The sequence below is a fragment of the Scomber scombrus genome, chromosome 10 (assembly GCF_963691925.1).
Source record: "Scomber scombrus chromosome 10, fScoSco1.1, whole genome shotgun sequence".
Taxonomy (NCBI): domain Eukaryota; kingdom Metazoa; phylum Chordata; class Actinopteri; order Scombriformes; family Scombridae; genus Scomber; species Scomber scombrus.
The window spans coordinates 7399888-7415227 of NC_084979.1; the positions used below are offsets into that span (position 1 = coordinate 7399888).

Below are 15340 nucleotides of genomic sequence, written 5' to 3' on the forward strand. Positions count from 1 at the left end.
TCAACTTCCATGAGGATGAGAGGATCATTACTTAACGTGTCTTGTTTCTAAAAATCTATCCCGAGATAACCTCCCATCCTCTCCAGTGTGGCCCTAGAGAAAAGCTGCAAGGATGGCTTTCACTGATGATGCATGTTCATGCAATATTCATACGTGCAGCCTTCCTTAGTCGGGTAATGGACACCTGAGACTATGCAAAGCTATATTTTTAAGGTTTGCTTTCTTGTCATGTTTCTGATAAAACAAAGGATACATACAGTGCTGAAAATATCACTATATGTCAGTTAAGATATAAAACAAAGGGGAAATCTCAATCTGTATGCAAACACTTCACTGGAAATTCTAATGCAAAATAATGTGATATAGATCATTTTACAAAGAAAAAGTGAAAGATAAGGACTAATGTATGATGTATGAGGAGAGAATTCAATTGCCCCATGATAAGCATCAGGTTAGCTGGGAAGCAGGATGTGATCGAAGACCATATGCACTGATGCAAAAGTATGAGTAAATGGACTGGAAAGAAATAAACCAGTTCAATCAGACGTCCTGATGTTTACTCTCAGTAGCACTTAGTCACAGCCTCTTAATATGATGTGTGTAGGCAAGGAGCTGTGATCATTTCCAGTGTCCCCTCCTTTTGAGTCATTCATGTGAAATCGTAGACTAAGCAAGGCTAAATAAACACGTGAAAATCACAAGATAAACATTAGAACATCACGTCGTCTGCGGGATCATCACTGGGCAACAGCAACTGCTTCACTGAAAGTCATTGTCATACTGTCAACATTTTATTTACTAGATTGTTAAGATTGCATTCACAATGATCATTTTAGAAAGATTGAACAGAAATCCTTTGTACAGTTATTTTCAAGCAACATAAATTTGCAAATAAAGTATATACAATAATGAAACATTAGAATAATGTAAATAAAAGTGTAATCAGTGACATGTTTGTTTGTCCAGCTACACCAACATGCTGCAGTCATTAGCTAATTTAAATTTGTAACACACACTTAAAACCAGGTTATGGTAACTAATGCTGCATTCAGAGTTCTGATTATAATCTGATGTGGGAAATGAGAATAACTGAGTCTTACAGTATGTCAACTGAGTGGCCATGATAGTGTGGAGAGATTTGTAGAGACAATTCCAACATGCTCATTCGAGTCCAGACTGCTTTTAAATAAATAAAAAAGGACTAAGTGATCAGCCTAATGAATGCAGAATGTCAGATTCTTGAAATACTGTACATGTCAAGCCTTTTTAACAGTCAAAGACAAGTTGTAAGTGAGGTTACACTCAGCAAAGAGAAACAGCATCTCTTCAAACACAGTCATGAATAAAAATAAAAAAAAGATTTAAATTTTATATACTATATTATCTCCATAAAAATAATCCAACTTAATTTATAACATTACTCTGCTGCTGCTATCTTTTTCCTCAGATATCATTACAGTTTGTATTTACAAAACAATTGAAATGCTCAGTAATATAAGGTTACTGTTTTTCAGTCCTGAAATGATCCCTTTGTTTACATCATCCATTAAAAACTCCTTACAGTACTTGTTTGCTAACACTGCAACTTGAATGGACCAATCATTGTGCTCATTTTAATACCTACAGTAACTACGACAGTCCCGAGAAACTTAAAAGCCAATTTAAAAATAAACATAATGTCCAAGTTAACAGAAGGAAATCTTTCAACTAGTACACTTTTTTCATTCATTAATATATTAATTATTTAACAATGTTTTAATATTCTCAACCTGTTGACTCGGCTGCTTATTGACAAACAGCTGTGTATTGTATGCTTTAGCTTCCCCTTCCCAGATTCTGATTAGCTAGCTTCTGCTCGACCTCCCTCCGTTGCGTTCCCTGAAAATTAATGTAACACTTCTTGACGTAATCAAATTTCATACACATAAATAAAATGAAATACACAAGCAGTTACGTTTAAAAAATGGCATGCCATTGGTCCTTTAAATACTGTTCAATATGTTGGCTGGAATGATTTTAGATTCTTTAATACCTGATAATATCATGAGTAAGGGATAAAAACACTCCTTCCAGATACAATAAATAACTATCCTTCATATAGTGCAGTAATATAGTACTCACACTAAACCTACAGTAATTGCACAGTGACCACATGCAATGGGCTAAAGAAAAAGCAGCCCCCTACCATCAATCTTTACATCTGTCCCTCCCATCCCTACTTCCATCCCTCTGTCTATTCTTTGACTTTCTGCTTCTACTCAGCCAGCTATCATACAAGAATACAAGGGCATTCAAGTATTCTACTTCACATGGGGTCCAAACGTTGAGCCCTGGGGGACACCAGGCCAAACAGAGAAAGAGACAGCTCTCCGGAGTTGCAGTCCAAGGCAAAAATGGATAACATCTGCATTTATGATGACAGTCAGCTACAGGTAGTTTGGTTAATCCAGTTAATAATAATAGCTCGGCTATGAGCATCATCATTGTGGATGTCTTCACAAAAGCATGTCCTTTTCATTTACCTTGTGAATATTTTGCATCGGTTATTGAGTTGTTAATGTCAGCTGTCTGTATGTGTCTGTATGTGTCTATATGGACAAACAGCGCAAGCAGTAATACTAATCCTTGAGGCTTCCCAGAATAACACTACATGATCAGTCTTGAGCTTCAGGTTCTCCCAGATAACTGACAATAGCAGTCTGTACAGTGTTGTGGAGCTGGGGGAGTTAGCCTGTACAGTGCACTGAAGACTCGAGTGGTATCCATGCTGGAATGATCCCTGTGTCACTGGGGCATTGAAGGGGAACAAGGTTCCTTCCACCTGCAGTGTCTCTCGGAAGGAAAGCGGTGTTGTTACTGTCATCTTTCATCACATCTTCCTTTTCCACATTCACCCTCTCTCTGATGAGTTCTCTGAAGGGACGGCTTTCTTAAAGCTCTCCGTCTGAGGGTGGCAAACACAGCTTGAAGAGCCTGAAAAAGAAAAATTTAAATGAGGGAAATCCACTTTATCTGCGACCATAAATGGTGCAATCTGCGAATGGCAAAGGGGGCTAGAAGTGGTTTTATACAGTACCTTGGGGCTGACGGTGGCATCTGGTGCATTACCATGCGATTTTTAGCAGACAGCTCCACTCTTGCGCCCTGGTAGAAGAGAAAACAAAAGCTATAAACATATTATACCCACAATAACCACATTGCAGTTTGCTCAATTGGCCTGACAGGCTAAACATTTACAGCAAGTCAGGAGATCTAACACAACCACAACTTGACAGATTAAGCCACAAAGATATTCATGCGGTAAGACATTGTGGTAAAGATGTAGAGAGAGAAACCTATGATCACAAAACTCTTCTATATATGTTCTCTAATTTGTGGAGGGCTATTCAATTATCATTTACTGATTTTTGTTAAAACTGTATTGTGTTGATATAATCTTATCATGCTATGGTTATGGTTACAGTATGTTATGACATTACAACCTCCTAAAGGACTCTAGTGGTCCTTGGAGCATAGTTTACTTGTTTGCGCATTATGTCCATGGTCTGCATGATGCAGCGCGGCATGAGCCCGTGGTTCCTGGCTAGGATCATTGCCTGCTCCAGTGTCACACTTAAGGTAGATCTGCAAAGAACAAAAAAGCCAAAAGGTCAGCGCTTTGTGTAACAAACACACATTAATGGGGTTGTCCATATGCGCACTTGCTGGACAGCTTGAAATGAATTCAGACAGTTAGATAAGGCTGCACTTTTGAGGTTCAGTGGTGCATTTCATCCACTCTGCAGTGTGTTAATCTTTATTCCAGCTGACAAGTGATACTACACTAGCAGTATTACAGTGTTGGCATGGTGCCAGACTGACCTCTGCATGCCTGTGTCACACATGGTGATGTGGCAAGCTCCCAGGCGGTTGCACAGCTCAGAGGACACACACAGCACGCTGACACCTGACGGGTGGCATTGGGTGCTGGAGCGCACGTTGACGTAGGACTGCATTAGTCGGCAAAGGTCGTCCAATGTGTTGAGGGGTCGCAGCAGCTGTGAGGAGGAGAGAGTGAAGGCTTAAATGGACTTCTAACAAGAAGATACAGTGCAATATCACTAAAGTGGCCATCTTATCAAGTCATGTAGACTAGTATTGAGTGCTAAAATCTTCAAATTTTCAAAAATTAATTTTCTCTAAAATTTCACCAGTTCTGGTCAGTTTCAGGATTGTATATGGAATTAAGGCAGTATTTTCCAAAATCACTTGGCACTTACCACTTTTTTTATTTGAATACGTTTGTTTGTATATAAAACAAGTGATAGCACATAGATTTTAATACTCAACACTAGACTAAACAGAGTAACTGACTTGTTAGGATGGTACACCAGCATAAACAGAGTGAATCCATTAAAAGCCACACAAAGAGGTTTGACTTTGCACTCTCCCATTTTAAAGACAACTTAAACCTGAGAATAAGGTTCTAGATACTGATACTATGCTCTATTCAGTTATAATCACTGGAATCTATTTACGCTACAGTCAGTTTGGGACACTAAAATATTCTTTCTATTCTAATTATTGCAGAGGTTCAAATGGAAGCAGTTGATAATGTTGAAGTGTTGTGGTTAGTTTGAGTTAATGGGGGGTGGGGGGGTCTTGACGAGCTAGTGGGGATTTCCAGTGGAGGAAACAGGATAGCAGTTCATCTTACTTTTGAAATGCTTGGTTGAAGATCTCTAACTTCAAGGCCCAGTATCTGTGCTTGCATTTATATTCAGTCACAACATTATATACAGATGTACTTAAGTTACAATAACAGGATATAAGTAACATGGCACACTGTAATATACACAATCTGTGACCGCAGTAAACATATATGAATAAGTGTATATTTACCTGGTCAATCTTCATAGCTGTGGAGTTTGAGTCTGTAGGAAGATTGGACTTCTCCAAATAGAAAGCTCTGTTGGGACAAAAACAGTTCTATTTCAGTTTTAAAAAAACTCTTCATCTGGTTTGAAAATCTACAGATTCGACTCCTCTGAATCACTTTGTGTGAGAGCTGAGTCATCTACAGTCGCAGAGTGCTTCACTATATAGAATATGCATCAGCTACAGTACATTATTTCATAATTTATTGATGCTGCATAAGCCTTCCTGAGAATTAACACGCACATATAAGAAATCACAATCATATTATTAACAGGCTATTAAAAATGAAAATGTTACAGTGCAATAACAATAACAACGGAAGTAGAAATAGATGAAAATCTGAAACATGCAATCATATATGCAGCTCTGTAAATCAGACATAAATAATAATAATAACAAATATATAAAAAATATAAATAAATGATACAATAAATATATATGAGTTGTTACTGTAAACATTTAGATTTTGGTAACATCTTGGAACACATATGATAGTTACAAATATGATCTTTTTTTTCATAAATAATCATCATCCTCCACTCAAACTTTGACTCTTTTTAAAAACAAGTTCTTATCCAAGCTGGTTTAGCAAATCTTTCTTTGTTGCAAAATATTACATAAAATGTCTGTAAAGATTCTTAGTCATCCATCTATGTTGAAGCTGAGTTTTTAAACATGATTTAAGAGTTAATACTCCAAACTTCATATACAAAAATCCTATGAATGCTACCTTGTAAGACTGTGTGGAGCTTTGTTAAAGACAAACGATACAGGATAAATGATGCAGCTCTCACCTTTAAAGATTTTAGACCTTGACAATAGTTTTAAAAAAAAGTAAAAAAGTAAAACAGCAATCGAAGCACAGTTTCTGCTTGCTTATGCAACACCACCACAGGGTGAACTCTCCCTTTAAGGTGAAAAATATCCTGAGCGCTAGTGAGTAAGCCACTGGAGGGCTGTGATGCTGTGTAGCATAGCGTACCTGAGTCTGCGGTAGTAGGCCTTGACCTTCTCAAGTGAGACAGCGTTGATGCGCTGCTGGAATTCTTCTGTGGCGCTGTACTCCTGCTGGGACGCTCCCTCTGGACGCTCCAGTGCTGGATTAAAACAGGGAGGGAGCATTTAGAGCCAAACACACGGGCACACACATCTAGGATCAGATTATTCTCTGATCCTCTACATTAACCCTCACCACTTTAAACATAATCATTATACCCTTTCGCTAATATAAACACTGTCCTTATTTTAATTCTGAATCCTTAAGTCCATCAAATCCAACCAGCTTTAAATTTAATCATAACTTTAAAATAATATTTTCAAACAGTAAACTGCTGAAAATATCCTCACTCTATATGTTTTTTTTCATCCATGAGACGACATATGGTGCTAATAGATATGGACACACACATACACAAACTTAAGCATCTGCAATATCACATGGTGCCTCATACTGCTCCTCAACCTGCAGTAAAGACTATTTTCCAGTAGGTGGTGATGTACATCCACATATCTGCATGACTGAAGCAGTGTTGCAGCACTTTCTTCCACACTGAAGTACATGAGAACAATATGAGCTCTCTCAGTTGATAAGTGTTCCAACTGGCACTCGTCTGTGAAAAATTAATGGCCATTTGGCAGACAGGCATGATGCTAACTATTCATACTAAGCCAACTGAGACTGATGGAGAACTACAAAGAGCATGGCAGCAGAAGAGAACTTAAAGGCGGTGGAAATGGATTATAAAAGGCCTCAGTCTAACTTAATAAAAACACATAAAGCTATCAGGAAATGAACATGTGCGAGCGGCTAAGAGGCTCCATGAAGCACTAAGAGTGTTTTTAAATGATAATCCTACATGCACACAGTATATAAAGTGATTTTCATGTGATTCCTGTCCAAAATGACTCTCTGAATTTGACTCAATTGACTAAAACGGTGAGATACGTATTCATATGACAAGCATGTGTGGTCGGACTCTTCATCAGTTGTGTATCTCCTGTATTTTAAAGCATTATTATAAACAGAATTTGATTTTATATTCTTGTGCAGCTGTTTGTGTCAAGACAATAAGGCCTATTTTGTTAAAAAGGTTCAAAAGGAAATTATGTCATGCTAAGTAAGATATTGAGACAAAAATAGATTGCTTTGTTCGTGGAACTCGGTGACAGCACTTTTAGGACACAATGGCCGGCTCTACTTGCCACTGTTGTGTTACGCTCTAACCACTGATCTTAAACCCCTTGCAGTTGCTCCAGTTTATCAGTCCCAGTCTGCCCAGTTGCTTACCTCTGGTGAAGAGGACAGTCTGAAGCTTGAGGCTGCCTCCGTTCTGCAGCCGGGTGGGAAGCTCACTGAAGTGACAGCTGTCCAGGTACAGGGTGACCCTCAGGGCCTGTCGACTGCCCTCCACCTGGTAGCACACTGGTGTGTCTGTAATGGACATACACAGACAGGACAGAAGTTAACAATACTGTATTGTAAAGTGCTGTGAAGGTACCTTTGATAACTCCAAATAGACATCTACAAAGTGAAATGTGCTACATCTGTTACTGTTACATATGCAGACCATTTCATACATAGATAATAGACGATGTGCATGAATGTGTACATCTGCTAATATATTTGCCACAGTCAGAAGCTCAACTCTTTGTTTATGTTTGTTATACAGATTTCCCGAAGCAATTAAAGAGAAGCAATGCTGCATTAGAGACCACCATCCACCATTTCAAATTTTTACATAACTGTTCTTTTTAAAACCACAATCACTGCAGGTATATCGGACGCTCCGTCCTGCCAAAAAAAGAAAGAGGAGAAACCAGAGTGTCTCAGGATTTTCCTCAGTTGTGTCACAGTAACGGAAAAAATGTCAATAGTATTAAATTTAACTCTGGTACTTTTCTGTGTTAGTCATATTAGGAAAATCTGCAATACACATGATGTTATGTCTACAAGATGTTTTTAATGTAGCAGCAGCAGCAGCAGCAGCAGCTGGCCAACCTAATAAAATACTTTTTAAGTATTTTGTTATTACTGGGTCATTTATTAGCAGATCGGAACCTTCTTCTAATTCTACAAATAATACATGGCAAGTAATAATTCATATGTCTTAAGCTGACTCTCGTCTAACATTTTCTGAATGTGGCACTCTAGAAGTTGAAATAGAAAAGATGACCTTTACTGAGCGACCTCTAGGGTCAGCACTCTTTCCTGGAGAACCCATCAAGCCATAATCCTGTGGAATTGGCTGTGATGCTTCAGGCTGAACTCTGGGGCCTCAGACTTTGTGGTGCTTACATGATTCTACCTATGGTTCCCAGCTCACTGTGCACGCTATTAAGAAATCAATACTGTCCGATGGACGCTGCCGCCAAAAACCATCTCCCTGCACTGCAGCAGACTACAGCTGAAAGTGGTATGTCAGCAAAGTGTAAAAAATATTTTTAAGTCATATCCAAGTATAGGAGATGAATGGGTAAATGAAGGTAGCCTTGAGTCTGAAATCTCTGTATATACTCTACATGCCTGTCTTACTTTTATGTCATGAATAAGACAAATATACAGTGTGCTTGAGTCAAAGTGTGCTTCTGCCTGCATTCGTTTGCATGCTGTTTTTGCACAATATATGCTGCTGAGTGCTAACCCAGAATAGCAAATCCCTGCCTCGTCCATAACTTAACCTCCTAGAATGGGAAGTGCATGTTGGTGTTTTCCTTTGAGCTACAATCTCTGCTGACCATATTGAAGGTGCTGAAAAGAGAACTGATTCAGGATGCAGTCGTCCTTTGTATCAGCTAAGACCTCTGGTGGCTTTCAGTGAATACAGATACTGAGGTTATTAATGGAACAAATTGTTGTGAGCTGAACTTTGTATTCAAAGTCATGTCAAGATGCTAATAATGCTCAGTATGAGCAACCTGGGTGTTGCCTCGTGCGAAACAACTGCTGTACACCATTGTATTTGAAATGCTTCCTATGAAATAAATGTTCTGACCTTAAGCGGAGGCAGCAATGTCAATTTACCATCTTCATGTTCCAAAAGAGTATTTCTTCAGAACAGCACATACTGCATTTTGTTTCAGGACTAATATATATGTGCATGGATATTTAAACGTAGTGTTTGTGTATACTAGTGAAATATATGTGAGTATTTTATTTGTCTCAAAGTAGCACTAAAGTTGACATAAAGCCCCACACAGAATGTCAGGAAGGGACCATCTTATCTGTGATACAAGGACAACAAGGACTTTAAGAGACTGCATGCCCTGCCCTTGTTTAAGATGATTTATAGCACCATTATAGTGTTGTTTTAGCTCCTCATTTAACAGCTCTCCGCTGAAAAGAAAATGAAATCTGTAACGGCAAAATGGCAATTTCCCCCTCAATAGCTACCATACATACACATAATGGAACTTTATTCAGAGTTGGTCAAACCATACAGCTGCTCATTACCAGCAGTCTGGTTTGAATGGGCCATGTCAGTCTTTGTTGATGGAGTTTCTTACTTGCGACTAGACACTCATCCTCCAGTGGCTTGAAGAACACTGTGACTTTGTCCAAGTCCAACAGGGCCGCCTTGGTGTCTTCCAGCATGGTCCGCTCTCCTTTCTGCCAGGGGAGAGAAAGAGAGCTCAGAAGTTGCACCAGGAAGACAGTTTTTAATAGTTGTGTGAAGACAGCTGCATGGCTAGAAAACCATGGAGACCCAAAGGACTTAATTTAGGAACATCCTGTGCAAAAAATACATCTAAATGATGCAGCTATCTCATACAGTGGATTTGCCCTACTTGTCAAATGAAAGCAGTAAATATGTCCTCACCAGGTGTGGTGCTAGCGTGGACTGGAAGTGCAGCAGCACACCGATGGCTGATATCTGCTCTAGCCACTTGCGGCTGGTCTCCTTGCCATCCTCCTGGTACTCGCCAGCGTTGTTAAATCGCGATCGCAACGCCGCCAGCAGCTGTTCGGCCAGCGTGCACAGGGCGCCCGTCGCCGCCTGGCAGAAGATCACATCCCTCCGCAGTTGTAAAGATGTGTCTGGTGTGGGAGAGGGACATTTTTATGAAGAGAGGGAGTTCAGGGGTTATAAAAGGAGGCAGGGTTACGGAAGGAAGAAGGGAGTCCAAATGAAAGGGATGCAAAGGAAGACAGGTGTAGGAGAAAAAATTTAGAAGGTCAGTGGGCAGAGAGGGTGATGTGTCCCAGCCTCCCAACCTGCCACTCTGACCTTCCTCATTACACATGTCCTGGAGTTGGCTCCAGTACATAAACTGTACCCCATTATCCCAGATCCCCTGAGAGGATAACTCACATTAACTAGCACCATATGCCACTGAGCACAGTTCAAAGGGACTGGAGCATCACATGCTTCAACACCAACCATCATTCCTGTACAAATATACAGCAACTGGCCTCAACATGGAAAACATTGCTGAAAGAGTTTTTACGACTATATAATTTTATGGGAAAGAAATTAAAACTTGCTCAGTATTTGGTTTTTATATCAGGCTGCAAAAGTGGGCACACATTGTTTCACAGCCATGTGACAAACTAAAGATAATAAAATCATAACCTCATTAAACGTTGTAAAATTCCAAAGAGAATATATTCTTGACACTTTAGATAAATCACTTTTTTCTAATTCAATCATTCTAAAAGATGTTTTAAGGACCTGCAGATGTCCTGATGTAGAACTGGCTGTATTTTCATATGATGGATGATCTCATTTGCACAGAGCCCAAAACTGGTGGAATCATTTAAAAGACTGCAGTTATGAGACCTATCCTGCTGCTTGAGGACTCAGTTCTGCTGAGTGATTGCACAGCCGGTTTTAACATCTCTTCTGGACATTTTATGGAAAATTACAACTGGGTTCTATCTGGTTTGATTATACAACGCAGGTTTCTTCAAAATATGAGCTGGTTTCTATTTGTGTGTTTAGTTTCTGTTACCCTACCTGTGCACTTGAGCAGAGCCAGGAGAAGCTGGTTCTTTCCATCTGTGGAGGTGCAAGGAAAGCAAGATTTAGAGACTGATTGTAACTGTATATGATCACAAGTACGTGTGTGTGTGTGTGTGTGTGTGTGTGTGTGTGTGTGTGTGTGTGTGTGTGTGTGTGTGTGTGTTCCACTAACCATCCGCACGTCTCTGCAGGGTATCCACCAGGGTTTTGATGGAGCTGGGTAGGTTCCAAGGGTCCTCCTGGATGTTCTTCTTGATCATATCACGACAACTCGTAGTCCAGTCTTCTGCTTGACGAAACTCTGTTTACAAAAAAAAAAGAGAAAAAACAGGAATGCGTGAGTGCGTGTGTAATGGCTGTTTTAACAGAAGCAAGACAGCACTCTCTCACCTTTTCAGCAGAAAAAGCACAGACACATGCACACACAAGATAAAAACATGTACCTGGTTGGTTGTGGCCAGAGTTAAAGTACTTGGTCTCCTCACAAGCCTTGGTCATGACAAGTCCTTTGAGTAGATTGTTGATGGATTCAACCTGTGTGCATAAATAAACACACACAGATGTTTGTCTCTGCATCCTTATGAGGACACTCATTGACATAATGAATTCCCTAGCCCCTTACCCTAACCTTAACCATCACAACTAAATGCCTAACCTAAACTGAATTTAAACCCAACTCTAACCTTAACCTCAAAAACAAGTCTTAACCCTCAAATTGCCCTTTGTAGCTAAAATGCCCTCACAAGACAAACATGTACCTCACAATGCTGTTTTTCATCTAAACTGGTTCTCTCAAAGATAGAAAGACAAACACACACACACACACAATCAGGATTGCTCTGTGTGCCACCCCTCATATTCTACAAATATTTCTTCCTTTTGTCTTCCAGCTACCCTTACTCCTTTCCCTTTCTTTTTGTGTAGTTCAAACATATACACATGCCCACTAACACATAACTCTGTGATTGCTTCTGGCCTCAGTCTTTACCAACAACAAAGCTTGTGTTGCAGGCCCCCTGAGCTGCTGTTTACATGTGGAAAGAACTACAGCAGCCAATGTGGGAGCACCCCATGGAGAGTCAAAGGACATCAAATGCTGGTAAGAGGAGCGGAAAAGACGGATGGATGTCCACGTATCAGTACAAGTCTATGTGTGTGTGTGTGTGTGTGTGTGTGTGTGTGTGTGTGTATGTCGTAGAAAGAAAGAGGGAGAAAGAAGAAGGAAAGGAGGTCAGATGAAAGATGAGAGAGAAAACTAGGATCTGACCAGAGGACAGAGAGCTCCATGAGGTAACTCAGCCCAGATGTTGACTGATTACTATCACAATCATCTGTTCCGAATGGTTCTAACACTGACGTGTGTTTCTGTGTGTTTTTCTTGCTATTTACTTTCTTCACTATTTTGTAGTTTTGAACATTTTGGCTGAGTTTAGAGTTGGCTTATCTTAGTTGGTCCACATGTCTTTGTGTAGTTTAGAATTAAGGTTTTAATGTATCGCTAAATTTAAAATTAGTAGACTGGAATTAGCATACAAGTTTAAATCAAGCACAAAGTATATGCAAGGATAAGGTTTGGGGAACCCCTTCTGCAAACCTAAATCTAGCAGCTTGCTCCAAACTGAACCCCAGAACTTACCTGGTTGTAAAGATGCTCAAGGCAGCCGTGCAGCTTGTCCTGTTTATCTGAAGAAATCCTCATGTCACAAGGCAACTCATCCCCTGGCAGGAGAAAAAAAAGTGTTAGATTGATAATATTTCAATCTTTATTTCAGACCAGATAACATATTTCAAGTTTATTAACTAAGTTTTTTGTGTAAATTCTGATGAATCAAGTTAACTTCTTAGATCTCTCTTTACGAAGCTGTGTGAGACTTAACAGCGATAACAAACCACATGATAAACAGCAATGAACAAATATTTGGCTCAATGCACAAAAATGTGGTTGTGGGAGTTATGAAATGTTGTGTCTAAAATATCTGACCACAGTCACCTCCAAAAGATATGTGAATTTATTTTTTGTTTTGGCATTCGGAAAGCAAGACATATGAACATTGTCACAGATTAAAGCGGTTGGCGAGCACTTTCTGATTCTTATGCAAACACCCATTATTTCTTTTCTTTCTAGCTTATGTTGTTTGTGCTGAATTCACTTAGTTATGGTGCATTCTGTTTGGACAATGACACATTTTTCTTCTTGTGTTGGCTCTGAAATGATCATTGTTTCACTTAAGATACAATGAGCTTGAGAACAGAGCCAAAGCAATAGAAAGTGTGTCACTGTAGATGAAAGGAAGATATTGCAGTAAGAGGTCTTCTGGATGAACAACAAATGCATGAAGAGCATTTTTGGAGAAAAAACGATATCGTGCAGAGAGAAACTGCAATTAAAGAAAAAACTACATTTGCTTTCATTTCTTTACCTGATCCCATCTCATCACTCCCCAGGTAAGAGCTGTTACTTCGCACACTGGTGTAGGACAGGACTGAATCTCTGTTGCTGTTGCATTCACTGGAATAAAATACATACAGAAAAACACACACACAGTTAAAACGCTACATAAAGCGATGGCTTCATTCCGTTCTTAAACCACAGAGAGAATTTGGAAGGCTGCGTCTTGTAATTATGCTGCCAAATAATCCTTCTGATTGTAAATGTCTTTTCTGATTTACAGTTTGAGAGGCCAAAGGTAATTAAATAGTTTCTCACAGCAACAACTACTGCTGGTTTACACAGAGAGCTGCATTAGAGTCCAGAACATTTAAATGATAAGATGCATTAGACTTAAAGGGTGAAATGGAGCTCATCTATTGAAACAGACACTTTTATTGATACATGTTCTTTTACAAGCTACTAGTGTGTTGTAGCTCAGTTGTGAGAGTATTCTCCCATGTTGATGAGTGCACAATATTTCTGCCTTTCTGAGACAGTTTTATAAAAATGACTTAGTTTGGTATTTATAGTCGTATGTCTGTGATTCAACATTATTACCGGGAGCATGTGGAAGATTTATGTGGCTCAAATTATACATTGCTTCAAGTGAGCACGCTCCCGATCCCCTCAGAGGAGCTCTGAATGATTCACATGCTGAATTACCATGACAAATGGCCTACGAGGGACTACGAGCTCCAAAATGACAACACTGCCTTTGTCGTCTTTTGCTATTACCCGGCTTTGCTGGATGACAAAGCGGTGGAGTTTGGGGGTGGATGTCACCTGCCGAGCTATTCTGCGGTCCTTAATGTGTGTGTGTGTGTGTGTGTGTGTGTGTGTGTGTGTGTGTGTGTGTGTGTGTGTGTGTGTGTGTATGTGCTGGTACGGGGGGAGAGACTGGTAATTACAATTGTGGGAAGAGAGTTAATATAACAAACACTTTCTTGGATTATCCGTTGGGTTTTATTCACACACACACACACAAACACACCATGATTATCTCATAGTAATATGTGTGTATGCATGTGTAAACCTAGACACGTTTTTGACTTTGTGCCTCCTTTACTTTCTCTTATCATACTTCAGTCCTCTCATTGTTTTTCTTTTTATTTGCTGCCTAATAAACACACAATTTTTGCCCCATATTTATCCTGTTTTATTTCCCTTGTGTTTTCCGGCTGAATTCAGAGACTAACACATTCCCTGTCACACAAACACACACAAGATTATTTCCAAATTTAGCCTCACATACCTCCTGCCAAAAGTGTGAGCACCATTGTGACAATTATCCTGCATCTAGTAGTGAATCTGGCCTAAACCACACACACACACACACACACACACACACACACACACACACACACACACACACACACACACACACACACACACACACACACACACACACACACACACACACACACACACACACACACACACACACACACACACACACACACAGGTCTTGTTCACACTTACATTATAATATATACTGAGTAATGTATTCAAAGCTCTAAAACAGATGAGAATGCACTTATAAACACAATGAGAACACTTTGGATTCCCAGCTAACAATTCATTTACACCTTCCTCTGAAGCTCCTTTTTAAACTGTAGCTGGGTCTAATTTGCATACTGTCCATTACTATATGTAGTACTCACAGTGGAAAATTGTGAAATATAAAAAAAGACTAAAATCACTTCAATTCTGAGTGTGGTGTTAATGGATATTATTGACCAAGTGCACAGTGAAAATCTGAGGACCTACTCAGCTAATTAAAATTGTTTTTAAAAAAGGGGATGTTGGTGCATTAGAATAGTCTTTGTTGCTGCTGCACTGTATGTGTAAGCTGTAGAAACCCATATGTCTATAAATCAGTGCATGTACTGTCAGTAAGTGTCATATCTTTTTATATCTTGAGCAATTTTGTTTGTCTCAGGAAGCCAAGAAATGATGTCAGTGTATATTATTTTGATTTTGTGTGTCCTCTTGTTTGAGGAAACAGGAGATATGCATTGGACCATTTGGCATG

General features: G+C 39.5%; 1 protein-coding gene across 1 annotated transcript in view; it reads right to left on the reverse strand.

Moving 5' to 3' along the window:
* Nucleotides 1-786: 786 nt before the first annotated feature.
* The window catches only part of prex1 (phosphatidylinositol-3,4,5-trisphosphate-dependent Rac exchange factor 1), an 80783-nt gene continuing 66229 nt past the window's right edge, over nt 787-15340 (reverse strand). The window contains exons 27-40 of the mRNA XM_062427992.1: nt 13298-13386; nt 12514-12596; nt 11321-11411; nt 11050-11178; nt 10872-10913; nt 9735-9952; nt 9421-9523; nt 7205-7348; nt 5900-6014; nt 4882-4948; nt 3862-4037; nt 3522-3624; nt 3077-3144; nt 787-2973 (exon numbers count right to left, since the gene is read on the reverse strand). Of these exons, the coding sequence (XP_062283976.1) occupies nt 2931-2973; nt 3077-3144; nt 3522-3624; nt 3862-4037; nt 4882-4948; nt 5900-6014; nt 7205-7348; nt 9421-9523; nt 9735-9952; nt 10872-10913; nt 11050-11178; nt 11321-11411; nt 12514-12596; nt 13298-13386 (1471 nt within the window). The 3' untranslated portion in view covers nt 787-2930. The remainder of the gene's footprint in view (nt 2974-3076; nt 3145-3521; nt 3625-3861; nt 4038-4881; nt 4949-5899; nt 6015-7204; nt 7349-9420; nt 9524-9734; nt 9953-10871; nt 10914-11049; nt 11179-11320; nt 11412-12513; nt 12597-13297; nt 13387-15340) is intronic.